The 13,920-nt window shown below is 45.8% G+C and overlaps 1 protein-coding gene across 2 annotated transcripts in view; it reads right to left on the reverse strand.

Moving 5' to 3' along the window:
- LOC106560994 (protein MON2 homolog) overlaps window positions 1-13,920 on the reverse strand; it is a 49,750-nt gene that overhangs the window by 14,203 nt on the left and 21,627 nt on the right. For both annotated transcript variants that reach the window (XM_014124509.3, XM_014124507.3), the window contains exons 8-19: window positions 11,768-11,962; window positions 11,112-11,236; window positions 10,815-10,954; window positions 10,421-10,574; window positions 9,376-9,566; window positions 9,008-9,089; window positions 7,092-7,273; window positions 2,968-3,080; window positions 2,731-2,835; window positions 2,415-2,495; window positions 2,081-2,245; window positions 637-738 (exon numbers count right to left, since the gene is read on the reverse strand). In XM_014124509.3, the coding sequence (XP_013979984.1) occupies window positions 637-738; window positions 2,081-2,245; window positions 2,415-2,495; window positions 2,731-2,835; window positions 2,968-3,080; window positions 7,092-7,273; window positions 9,008-9,089; window positions 9,376-9,566; window positions 10,421-10,574; window positions 10,815-10,954; window positions 11,112-11,236; window positions 11,768-11,962 (1,635 nt within the window). The remainder of the gene's footprint in view (window positions 1-636; window positions 739-2,080; window positions 2,246-2,414; window positions 2,496-2,730; window positions 2,836-2,967; window positions 3,081-7,091; window positions 7,274-9,007; window positions 9,090-9,375; window positions 9,567-10,420; window positions 10,575-10,814; window positions 10,955-11,111; window positions 11,237-11,767; window positions 11,963-13,920) is intronic.

The raw sequence follows: 13,920 nt of genomic DNA on the forward strand, positions 1-13,920 counted from the left end.
ATTGGCACCCTGGCACTTCACAATGGAGTGCAATGAAGCAGAGTGCTCCGTTTTCTCTTTTCAAAACTGGTTGAATGGATATTTTCACCCTGTATACATCCTGCAATTACACATAAACAAGCATCACTCATCTCCAACCAAATTAATTCAAATTTTGAATCATTTAGTCCAGGCCTTTAACATTTTATATATATATAAAATATATATAGTTCTTCTTGGTCTTGTGCAGTTGTATATCAAACAAATACACTATTTTTATTTCTTTTAGAAGAAACAGTGAATCGTGTAAGGGTGGCAATATATTGGACCGCATCTGTAAAGCTATAACACTATCACTAAATAGGGGACAGATGCCACTCACAGCATTAGAAATGGAAGAGTCCCTACCATGATACGAGAGGGCTTGAAATGTACGTACCGAAGGACATACACCTACAGGCTACAGCATAGCCCTCCCCCCAAAAAAACACTTCACTAACCTGGCCCTAGATCCATCTGTGCTCTTTGTCAAGGCATAACAATTGCAGAAGGAGTTGGCAAGAGAACAGAAACGGACTTGCACACAGTCTACCACTTCACTACCCTCCTCTTTAAAAAGGTCTAATGTGGTCTATAGATGGTTAGTGGAAGACGTACCTCCAGCAGATGTCCAGTGAGGGGCCTCCACAGGATCTCTATACGGTCCATGTTGACCAGGCCCGTCTCCAGCAGCTTGGCTACCGCAAATAGAGACGGCTCCTTGACACAGGACGACGACAGAACACAGGGGTGATTGGTTTGGTGGATATAGGTATTAAAACAATAAAGGAGGTATGGTATATGGCCATATATACCACCCGCCTGGATACATTTGGCATTTTAGTCATCATCTTAAGATGGCTAGGTGGGACAACAGCACTTCACAGGCATTGTAAGTCGCTCTGGATAAGAGCGTCTGCTAAATGACGTAAATGTAAATAGTAGGCATGGGGGGGGTCAAGTGTGAGTGTTAGTTCACAAAAGGCTTTTTTGAAAAGGGGAGGAGAGGTGGTGGTGGGGGTCAGGGTGAGGATGGGGTGCGAGGGGGGGTTTCTGGAATGATTTAAAATACTCTTTGAAGAGGTAGAGTTTAAGATGTTTTCGGAAGATGGCTAGGGACTCTGCTGTCCTAGCTTCAGGTGGAAGATGGTTCCACCATTGGGGTGCCAGGACAGAGAAGAGCTTGGACTGGGCTGAGCGGGAGCTGCCCTATTGTAGGGGTGGGACGGCCAAGAGACCAGAGGTGTCAGAACGGAGTGCTCAGGTTGGGGTGTAGGGTTTGGACATAGCCTCCGTAGGCAAGTACATTGGTCTTGTAGTGGATGCGAGCTTCGACTGGAAGCCAGTGGAGTGTGTGGAGGAGCAGGGTGACATGGGAGAACTTAGGAAGCTTGAACACCAGGTGTTGCGTTCTGGATAAATTGCAGGGGTTTGAAGGCACAAGCAGGGAGCCCAGCCAACAGCGAGTTGCAATAGTCCAGACGTGACATGCCAAGTGCCTGGATAAGGACCTGCGCCGCTTCCTGTGTGAGGTAGGGTCGTACTCTACGGATGTTGTAGAGGATGGATACAGCATGGAGCATGGATACAGCCCTTAGCCGTGGTATATTGGTAATATACCACAAACCCCTGAGGTGCCTTATTGCTATTATAAACTGGTTACCAAGGTAATTAGAGCAGTAAAAATAAATGTTTTGTCATACCCGTGGTATAGTGTCTGTTATACCACGGCTGTCAGCCAAATCAGCCCTCAGGGTTCGAACCACCCAGTTTATAATGTGGTATACGGCCAATACACCACGACTAAGCGCTGTAACCAGGCACTCCCTGTTGCGTCGTGCTTAAGAACAGCCCTTAGCCGTGCTATATTGGCCATATACCACACCCCCTCGGGCCTTCTTGCTTAAATATACCACAGCTTCCAGCCAATCAAAATCCAGGACCCAAACTACCCGGTTTCTAATACACATTAAGTAACTCAAGGCTCATGCAGAAGACAGAGAGGTCATACGTTGTCGCTCTGGCTACATCTACAATAATGAAGTACCTGTGAAGTAATTACCTTGTTAGTCCCATAGGCCATCTCCATAGCCTCCAGAGAGAGGGAGCACAGTGCGTTGATCAGGTGATGCAGTGACACGTCATCTAGGTACTGGGAGCTCTCAAAGAGTCTCGACAGGATGTTGGAGATGAAAGGCAGATCTGTCATCACAGCCGTGGTCAGCACCTGTAACACACAGACAACACGGGGGAGTCAGAGAGCTGAACGGTGAAGCTGGTGGGCTGAAGAGCAGTAGCGAATAGCCAATGAAACCCTATGGGAGTTGTTGCTAATTGATGCAGAGAATTTGACTCGTTACAGCGTGACTGCGTAAGGCAGGGCGATAGAGTCTTACCGTGCTGGGCCCCTCTACTGCACGACCAGGCTTCAGAGCACCTCCAACCCCAGGCTTCAGGCCTAGGATCCACACCAGGTGCTGGGAGAGGAGAGGAAAGGGAGAGATAGATGGAGAACAGGAAGGGCATAAAAGGTGGTGAGAAAAGTCAAAGAGAGTGATTCACTCAGACCACTTCCGATATACCATAAAATAAATTGAAATATTTAGGCTTGTCAATAGCCGAAAAAGGACAGGAAATCCAGGCATGGCTTTAATACACTGTAGAGCTGTGCCAGTGTGTTTGTGTGGTGGGTACAGTATGGTGGTAGTGTACCTGCAGTGTGGCCAGCACCAGCTGCCAGGAGGTACCCAGCACTGCCCCGTGGCAGTGGGCCAGGTTCAACAGGGTCCGCATACACTGGATATTCTTAGCAGTCAGCTGAGTGAGAAAGAGAGAGGGAGAAAGAGACACACTGTTATATCACACTACTGTCTGTACTGTATTATGTGAACGTCTAACATGTGCCCACTAGTTGTGTTGTTGTAGTAATGTTGTGTAGAGGTCCCTTACCACCACAGTGCCTTGGGGCTGTACAGTGAGAGGCTGTCCCACAGCCACCACCTGCTGATGAGACTCACTAGAGGGACTGATGATCTGCACACTCTGGCCCTGAATAGAGTAGGCTGTGGAGCACACACACACATTTATTTAGAGTCTTCAACGAAAGCAACGACCACAAGGACTAAATCATTTGGAGGTCAATCAATATATTTACTCCTTAGTTGAAATGAGTCTTGGTTTTTTTCTCCTCACAATGTAACTCAGACAGACACTCTGATGACAATAACATGAGTCATTTCCATTCATACACCAGACTGAGTGACAGACAAGCCAGCTACATGCTAGACTTGATTAATTAACTCCTAAGGCAAACACCCATCCTGCTGAAGCCAATTTGCGAGTTCTCCCTCACAGCAAATATGCGAAGTGTGTGTGTGTGTGTGTGTGTGTGTGTGAGTGAGAGAAAGTATGTGTGTGTAAGTGTGAGAGAGAAAGGGCATGTTTGTGACTGCGTGTGAGAGAGTGTTTGTAACTGTCTGTGTATCCCCCCCCCCCCCAACACATTCATCTTGGTGCAACTAAACAGATGGAACAGGGAAACAGTTCAGGCACAGCCAGGATTAATGATATACAGTGCCTTCGGAAAGTATTCAGACCCATTGACTTTTTCCACATTTTGTTACATTGCAGTCCTATTCTAAAATTGATTCAATCGTTTTTTTCCCCTCATCAATACCCCATCATGACAAAGCAAAAACAGTATTCAGACCCTTTACTCAGTACTTTGTTGAAGCACCTTTGGCAGCGATTACAGCCTCGAGTTTTCTTTGGGTATGACGCTACAAGCTTGGCACACCTGTATTTGGGGAGTTTCTCCATTATTCTCTGCAGATCCTCTCAAGCGTTGTCAGGTTGGATGGGGAGTGTTGCTGCACAGCTATTTTCAGGTCTCTCCAGAGATGTTCAAATGAGTTCAAGTCCGGGCTCTGGCTGGGCCACTCAAGGACATTCAGAGAGTTGTCCAGAAGCCACTCCTGCGTTGTCCAGGCTGTGTGCTTAGGGTCATTGTCCTGTTGGAAGGTGAACCTTCACCCCAGTCTGAGGTCCTGAGTGCTCTTGAGCAGGTATTCATCAAGGATCTCTCTGTACTTTGCTCCTTTCATCTTTGCCTCGATCCTAACTAGTCTTCTAGTCCCTGCCGCTGAAAAACATCCCCACAGCATGAGGCTGCCAGGTTTCCTCCAGACGTGACGCTTGGCATTCAGGCCAAAGAGTTCAATCTTGTTTTCTTCAGACCAGAGAATCTTGTTGCCTTTTGGCAAACGCCAAGCGGGCTGTCATGTGCCTTTTAATGAGGAGTGGCTTTCCGCCAGGTCACTCTACCATAAATGCCTGATTGGTGGAGTGCTGCAGAGATGGTTGTCCTGGAAGGTTCTCCCATCTCCACAGAGGAACTCTGGAGCTCTGTCAGAGTGACCATCGGGTTCTTGGTCACCTCCCTGACCAAGGCCCTTCTCCCCTGATTGCAGTTTGGCCGGGCGGTCTCCTCCAGGAAGAGTCTTGGTGGTTCCAAACTTCTTCCATTTGATGGAGGCCACTGTGTTCTTGGGGACCTTCAATGCTGCAGAAATGTTTTGGTACCCTTCCCCAGATCTGTGCCTCGACACAATCCTGTCTCGGAGCTCCACAGACAATTCCTTCAACCTCATGGGTTGGTTTTTGCTCTGACATGCACGGTCAACTGTGGGACCTTAAATAGACAGGTATGTGCCTTTCCAAATCATGTCCAATCAATGGATTTTACCATAGATAGACTCCAAGTTGTAGAAACATCTCAAGGATGATCAATGGAAACAAGATGCACTGGAGCCCCAATTCGAAACTCATAGCAAAGGGTCTGAATACTTATGTAAATAAAGCATCTATTTTTTTCATTTGTAATACATTTGCAAACATTTCTAAAAACCTGTTTTCACTTTGTCATTATAGGTTATTGTGTGTAGATTGCTGAAGATTTGTTTTTATTTCATCAATTTTAGAATAAGGCTGTAACGTAACAAAATGTGGAAAAAGTCAAGGGGTCTGAATACTTTCCGAAGGCACTGTATGTGGAGTATCACAGTGGTTAGTATGGAGATCACACACAGTCAGGACTCTAGAGCAGGGTTCCCCAACTGGCGGCCGCCGGGCCGTGGCTGAAACTAGTTGATGATCCCTGCTTTAGAGCTTAACACTCTCACACATACAGTGCCTTGCATAAGTATTCACCCCCTTGGTGTTTTTCCTATTTTGTTGCATTACAACCTGTAATTTAAATGGATTTTTATTTGGATTTCATGTAATGGACATACACAAAATAGTCCAAATTGGTGAAGTGAAAAAAATTGTTTCAAAAAATTAAAAACAGAAAAGTGGTGCGTGCAAATGTATTCACCCCCTTTGCTATGAAGCCCCTAAATAAGATCTGGTGCAAGCAATTACCTTCAGAAGTCACATAATTAGTTAAATAAAGTCCACCTGTATGCAATTTAAGTGTCACATGATCTGAGTATATATTTCACACACACACACACACACACACACACACACACACACACACACACACACACACACACACACACACACACACACACACACACACACACACACACACACACACACACACACACACACACACACACACACACACACCTGTTCTGAAAGGCCCCAGAGTCTGCAACCACTAAGCAAGGGGCACCACCAAGCAAGCAGCACTATGAAGACCAAGGAGCTCTCCAAACATGTCAAGGACAAAGTTGTGGAGAAGTACAGATCAGGGTTGGGTTAAAAAAAAACATATCAGAAACTTTGAACATCCCACAGGCACCATTAAATCCATTATTAAAAAATGGAAAGAAATGGCACCACAACAAACCTGCCAAGAGGGCTGCCCACCAAAACTCATAAACCAGGCAAGGAGGGAATTAATCAGAGGCAACAAAGAGACCAAAGATAACCCTGTGGAGCTGCAAAGCTCCACAGTGGAAATTGGGATATCTGTCCATAGGACCACTTTAAGCCGTACACTCCAGAGCTAGGCTTTATGGAAGAGTGGCCAGAAAAAAATAAGCAAACATGTTTGGTGTTCGCCAAAAGGCATGTGGGAGACTCCCCAAACATATGGAAGGTGGTACTCTGGTCAGATGAGACTAAAATTGAGCTTTTTGTCCATCAAGGAAAACACTATGTCTGGCGCAAACCCAACACCTCTCATCACCCCGAGAACACCATCCCCACAGTGAAGCACGGTGGTGGCAGCATCATGCTGTGGGGATGCTTTTCATCGGCAGGGACAGGGAAACTGGTCAGCATAAAAGGAATGATGGATGGCGCCTAATACAGGGAAATTCTTGAGGGAATTTTTTTTCAGTCTTCCTGAGATTTGAGACTGGGACGGAGGTTCACCTTCCAGCAGGCCAAGACCCTAAGCATACTGCTAAAACAACACTTGAGTGGTTTAAGGGGAAACATTTAAATGTCTTGGAATGGCCTAGTCAAAGCCCAGACCTCAATCCAATGGAGAATCTGTGGTATGACAAAGATTGCTGTACACCAGCGGAACCCATCCAACTTGAAGGAGCTGGAGCAGTTTTGCCAAGAAGAATGGGCAAAAATCCCAGTGGCTATGATGTGCCAAGCTTATAGAGACATACCCCAAGAGACTTGCAGCTGTAATTGCTGCAAAAGGTGGCTCTACAAAGTATTGACTTGGGGGGGGTGAATAGTTATGCACACTTAAGTTCAGTGTTTTTGTCTTATTTCTCTGTTTCACAACAAAAAATATTTTGCATCTTCAAAGTGGTAGGCATGTTGTGTAAATCAAATGATGCAAACCCCCCAAAAACCTATTTTAATTCAGGTTGTAAGGCAACAAAATAGGAAAAATGCCAAGGGGAGTGAACACTTTCGCAAGCCACTGTACACACAGAGAGACTTGCTAATTAAGTGTACACATAAACAACTACCTACTGTTTTATCAAGTTCCTCAGAGGCACATGTGTTTAATTATCACAGAGCTGATACCCTACTATCTGTAGCAATGCCATGAGATAAGACAGCTATGAACGCACACCAAACACCCTCGGGGTACTGACCCTTGTTGTTGAGGTTGGTTGCGTTACTGCTAAGAACAGTCAGGGCATAGTGTGGGGGCAATGAGGCCTTGCAGATGGCTGTGATGAAGGCGTCGCGGGGTGTGACCAGGCCCAGACGACCACACAGAGACGCCATGGTCAGCTCCGCCTTCAGGATGCTCTCTGTCGCCGTCTCATCAGTACTGGAGGGGGACGAGACACACAGAGGGTTATGGGTTTGGAACAAACACGGAGGAATGCTTAACTGCCGCAACGTTTGGACTTTTTGCCTTGGAGGAAAAAAATATATATCTCAGAATACCGTTTCATCACCGGACACATTACACAACAACTTATGGTCTTGTAGCTTCAAGAAAAACTTTGGTTGCTCCTGAACTTAACACTGACCTTAAGTTATTTTGAGGGGATACTTTACTGAACATAAATATGAACCCAACACGTAAAGGGTTCATGTTTCATGAGCTGAAATAAAAGATCCCAGAAACGTTCCATAAGCACAAAAAAAGTATTTCTCTAAAATGTTGTGCACAAATTTGTTTACATCCCTGTTAGTGAGTATTTCTCTTTTCCCAAGATAATCCATTCATCTGACAGGTGTGACATATCAAGAAGCTGATTAAACAGCATGATCATTACACAGGTGCACCTTGTGCTGGGGTCAATAAAAGGCCACTAAAATGTGCAGTTTTGTCACACAAGACAATGCCACAGATGTCTGTGGGAGCGTGCAATTGGCATGCTGACTGCAGGAATGTCCACCAAAGCTGTTGCCAGATAATGTAATGTTAATTTCTCTACCATAAGCTGCCTCAAACATCGTTTTAGAGAATTTGGCAGTACGGTCAACCGGTCTCACAATTGCAGACCACGTGTAACCACGGAAGCCCAGGACCTCCACATCTGGCTTCTTCACCTGCAGGAGCTGTTGAAACTGTGGATTTGCAAAACCGAAGAAGGTCTGCACAAACTGTCAAAAACCACATCAGGGAAGCTCATCTGCGTGCTTGTCGTACTCATCAGGGTCTTGACCCGACTGCAGTTCGGCATCTTAACCGACTTCAGTGGGCAAATTCTCACTTTCGATGGCCACTGACACGCTGGAGAAGTGTGCCCTTCACGGATGAATCCTGGTTTCAACTGTACCAGGCAGATGGCAGACAGCAGTTATGGCATTCTGTGGGTGTGCGGTTTGCTGATGTCAATGTTGTGAACACAGTGCCCTATGGTGGCGATGGGGTTATGGTATGGGCAGGCATAAGCTACGGACACTGAACACAATTGCATTTTATTGACGGCAAATTGAAGGCAAAGACATACCGTGACGAGATCCTGAGGCCCATTGTCGTGCCATTCATCCGCAGCCATCACCTCATGTTTCAGCATGATAATGCACGGCTCCATGTCACAAGGATCTGTACACAATTCTAGGAAGCTGAAAATGTCCCAGTTCTTCCACGTCCTGCATAATCACCAGACATGTCAACCATTGAGCATGTTTGGGATGCTCTGGATCGACGTGTACGACAGCGTGTTCCAGTTCCCGCCAAAATCCAGCAACTTAACAGACATTGAAGAGGAGTGGAACAACACTCCAGAGCCCACAATCAACAGCCTGATCAACTCTTTGCAAAGGAGATGTGTTGCGCTGCATGAGGCAAATGGTGGTCACACCAGATACTGACTGGTGTTCTGATCCACACCCCTACTTTTTTTCTTAAAGTATCTGTGACCAACAGATGCATATCTGTATTCCAAGTCATGTGAAATCCATAGATTAGGGCCTTATGAATTTATTATTTCAATTGACTCATTTCCTTATATGAACTCTAATCTTTGAAATTGTTGAATGTTAAGTTTATATTTTTATTCAGTGTAAATAAATTGACTTTGAGGTGATCTATAAGAAGGGCTGTTACCTGGCGTCCAATAGGAGTGAGAGGGCAGCCAGTAGACCACACCAACACGCACTGACCATCTCCTCCCAGACCAGATGGGCTCCTAACAGAGAAACAGCAGTTAGCAACAGAGTGGACAAGAAATATACATTTATACAGATATCTATATTTAAACGCCACATCAGAATGCTGGTTTTGAATAGGGATGATAACACATTCATCACTGTAGTAAGCCTACATATATTAACGCCCTTAGGAACTGTAGGTATTGGATTGCCCACTAGAGGTCAATAAAATTGCAAGCTAGGGTTCGGCTCCTTGTGTGGGCCCAGAGAAGCGCCCCGGTCCTGGCCCCCGACCCTCCCTCATCCTCCTCCCCCCCTCTTCACCAGGCTCAGCTTGGGCGTTCTGGTCTGGGTTGGCCTCCCTGCGTACAGCCACCTCCTCCTCCTCCTTGGCCAGTTCTCTCTCTATCATGGAGGTGATGCCTCGGACCAGGTCCAGCAGGGCGCTGAAGGCCACAGACATGGCATAACCCTCTGGGATGGACGGGGGCTCCACCTTGTCCAACATCTCCAGACTGGGGCAGGGAAGAGGAAAGGGAAACGTATGATATGACGCATTGTGTGTGTGTGTGTGTGTGTGTGTGTGTGTGTGTGTGTGTGTTTACACTACTCAGTTGTAAGAAATGTTGTGTATGTCCCAAGGAGCTACATGTAAACAGAAACAGTCATTCAGCTCCCACTAACAAACACACTCACTGGACTGCTGCAGGATCAGCTTTCCCTGGCCATGTGTTCATTACAGACACACGACGAGCTGTGTTAAGACAATGTTGACTGACAACTCTCTGTCCTGCATTAACAAACAAACCAGCCAGTTTAATTCTCTAGTCTATCAAAGCACCAGCATTGCTCAATCTCCTCATAATTACAGACAACAGATCTCATTCCCTTCCACCCGACCCATGCATAAAAAGGGAAAGGGGGATACCTAGTCGTTGTACAACTGAACGCATTCAACTGAAATGCGTCTTCCGCATTTAAACCAAACCCTCCGAATCAGAGAGAGCAGAGTTACGTCAACTAATCCACAGCTAAATCAACTCCTTCCTTCCCTCTAATAGGCATAGTGTGTGTCGTGGGGTATTTGCTGTGTTTGTGTTCTCTCTGTTCCTGCCTTCGTCTCCGTTCCCTCACTCAAAGACAGCAGCTAGTTACATTTACAGGCCAACTCTCCTCCAGGGTGTCTAGGTTCATGGTAACGGCCGTAATTCCGTCCCCTGTGGTTTAAAATCAAACCGTTTCTCTCTGGTTCAACCATCTGTCTCCAATAGACTGTGTCCCTGTGTGTGATAATTGGATGGATGATTCAAACCTAGACAGACATAGCTAGATGTCTAGTGTGTGTGTATATATATATAGTACTACTCACTAGGTAGCCTTGGCGCTGCCCTGCACACTGACGGTCATGAGGGGGATCCAGGTACCGCGGTACTCGAAGGCAGCCTGTGTGGTCAGACTCCCACCCTGACCTCCTGCTCCTGGACCACCCTGGGCAGCCGCCTGGGCCCCCGACCCAGACCCACCTAGGGAGGGAGAGAGAGATTGAGGAATGGAAGGGGGGAGGGAAGGAAGGAAGCTGTTAGTATTGAGCTGGCACCAAAGCCTTCGCACCCTGCAGACCAGAACCTTCCATACCCTCGTGAGTTGCCTAATCCTATCCTAGGGATTCCTCTTCTTTACTTTCTTCCCAACTACAGTCTCAAGCTGTAACACCAGTAAAGACAACATTAGCTCCTTCTCAGTGTGCTCAGTGTGGTCCTCACCAGCAGGGGCATTGGTGGCAGCAGGGTTGCCTGTGTTGGGGACGATGAAGAGGGACTGGATGAAGGAGCCCAGGGCGTTAACAATGTCCCGGAACACCTTGGTAGAGTGCTGCTTCATGTCATAGGACTGGCAGAAAGACCTGGAGGGGAGAGAGAGGGTGTAACGAACGTTGCTTAAAAAAAAGATATAGAATATGGAGATTGTTGAGGTTGTGTGTGTTTGTGTGTGCAGTAAGGTTAATGTCAGAGGCGTATGGTGAGGTCAGTGATGTGTGTGTGCGCGCTCCTCCTCTTCACCGTAGCAGGTGTGGCTGTACACACAGCCTGTGGACGGACTCCACGGCCACGGCTCTGAGCCACTGAGGCTTCTCTCCATCCAGGAACTTCACCAGCAGGGACAGAAAGATCTCACACTCCGTCACCTACAACACAGACAAACACACCTCAATCCCCAAGATAAATATCCACATATGGAGGGTCTCTACAATAAGACGACAACAGGATTTGTGGAAAATTTGAATTTCAGTTAACCTCCTGAATTGACTGAAATCAAATGGAATTGACCCAAACTATAGTTCCTGCCTTGGCTCACACCACTAGACTGTAGTTGTGTTTGAGGATTTAGGTACAGAGAACACAGTATTAGGTAGTAACTAATGTAACTGACTTTCACCAGTAGGCTGGAGAAGTGTTTGATAACCCCAGGGACTCACCAGTAGGCTGGAGAAGTGTTTGATAACCCCAGGGACTCACCAGTAGGCTGGAGAAGTGTTTGATAACCCCAGGGACTCACCAGTAGGCTGGCGAAGTGTTTGATAACCCCAGGGACTCACCAGTAGGCTGGATAAGTGTTTGATAACCCCAGGGACTCACCAGTAGGCTGGAGAAGTGTTTGATAACCCCAGGGACTCACCAGTAGGTTGGATAAGTGTTTGATAATCCCCGGGACTCACCAGTAGGCTGTAGAAGTGTTTGATGAGCACAGACACCACTCTGAGCAGCCTCATGCAGATGGGGAAGTAGGGTTTTTCTACAGGGGCAGGGGAGGCAGCGCCGCTGCTGCCCTGGCGGAACTTGATGTTGGGGGAGAACAGCTTGATGACCAGCGGACAAACACGCTCCTTCAGCAGGAAGCTGAACTCCTGGTGCTATATAGGGGTCAGAGGGCAGAGGTTAAAGGCCAGAGGGCAACGGGTGGGGTCACAGTACAAACACAAGACACACACCTACAGTGAGATGACATAGTATTCTATTTCAATGTATATAATACTCAGTTGTATTGCATTATATCGCACTATACTTTACTGTATCATATTGTATTACGTTCTCACTGTCGTACCTCTGGGGGCCCCATGTGCATGTCATCAATGTCTTTAAAATGTATTTAATAAATCATTGACAGTAACCCTCCAAAAAGTCATTCATAAACCTTTTTAATTCCCATATGTACTAGGAAGCAAAGTGTTTTTCTTTAGGAATGTGACTGAAAAAGTGCCTCAGGCCTTGAACAAAAAAAAAAATGTAACAGATTGAAAGTATAAGGGGATATCGGTGAACAAATGCCGTGGTCAAGGCTACAACGGCGCCAGTGCAATGACTGGAGCTTCTTCAAGTGTTCAAAAACGCATATCAGACCGAAAAGCTTCTTAAGTAGTTCTTAGTAGCATTTAAGATCAGAAAACAATTTTTCCGTAGAAGCGACAGTTACAGAGATGGTAAAAACAGCTTGATTGCCGTAGCAACATCAGGGACACTGGGCAGAAGGGAGGGGTGCTTCAAATACAGCAGTTCTGCAACATCTTTAATTGAGCCTCTCATTCTCCTTAATTGCCGGCCTCAAAATGTTACAGAAGGAGATTAACTGTATAGGAAGCTCTGAGGACAGATGGTCTGGATACAGGACAGCCAATAAATTGCCAGATGCAAACAGATAATCAGTTCTTGAGGCCTTGAACAAAAAAAGCTGTTTGCGATTTCTTTCATACTGGTGAACCGGCATTTGAGTTGTGGTGTTGCAAATATCAACAGTCCCTTATCTCTTTTATATCCTGGCACGCATCACTCAAGACTACGTTTAAATCGTGTGCAGCGCAATGGACATATAATGCACAATATGTCTCAGGAAAGACTGTATGGGTTGGCAACACTCAGTATAGAACAGTCGGGCCCCGCAGCCTGGACCTACAGGCCGTGGTGAAAACATTTGCACAAAAGAAAGAGGAATCCAGGAGAACAGGGTAGTCGCTCAAGTTGGATTTAATTTACCTTGAATATTGCAGACCATTAGTGTAGGCTTTTAGCCAGCAAAACCTGCTGAGTTCAACAATAAAGTGTCTGAATTTATCCTCAAACCGACTACTTTTTTCCCCTCACTGTTAGGCTATTTGATAATGTATTTTTTTTTTAAAGGTTTATAAATAGCAGATAACTACGCTATATTGCTATAGATAGTACACCGCATAATTAAACCATTTCTAGTAAGCTAGTGTTTTGAGCGTGAGCTGACCATTGATTTGGCATTAATAGTTTTACTCACAACTTTCTATCCAAGCAGGGATGGCTCATGTTATGCAGGTTCAGATAGCTGATTAGTACAGCTGTCCTGTATAGGCTATCACATTGGTAGCTGATTAGTATGCTGTTGCATCGGAAATGTATTTTACAAATATGCAATGTTTGAACTTCCAACTTGAATTACTAAATAAGTAATTACAGTGGATTCAGTATTCAGACCTTCACTTTTTCCACATTTTGTTACATTACAGCCTTATTCTAAAATGCATGAAATAGTCTCCCCCCCCCCCCCCCTTCATAAATCTACACACAATAACCCATAATGACGAAGGAAACACAGGTTAATGTTTTTTACAATTATTATTTTTTTTTTTTTAAATGAAATTTGACATTTACATAAGTATTCAGACCCTTTACTCAGTACTTTGTTGAAGCACCTTTGGCAGTGATAACAGCCTCAAGTCTTCTTGGGTATGACGCTACAAGCTTAGCACACCTGTATTTGAGGATTTTCTCCAATTCGTCTCTGCAGATCCTCTAAAGTTATGTCAGGTGGGATGGGGAGCGTCGCTGCACAGCTATTTTCAGGTCT

The sequence above is a fragment of the Salmo salar genome, chromosome 10 (genome assembly GCF_965601325.2).
Source record: "Salmo salar chromosome 10, fSalSal1, whole genome shotgun sequence".
Lineage (NCBI taxonomy): Eukaryota > Metazoa > Chordata > Actinopteri > Salmoniformes > Salmonidae > Salmo > Salmo salar.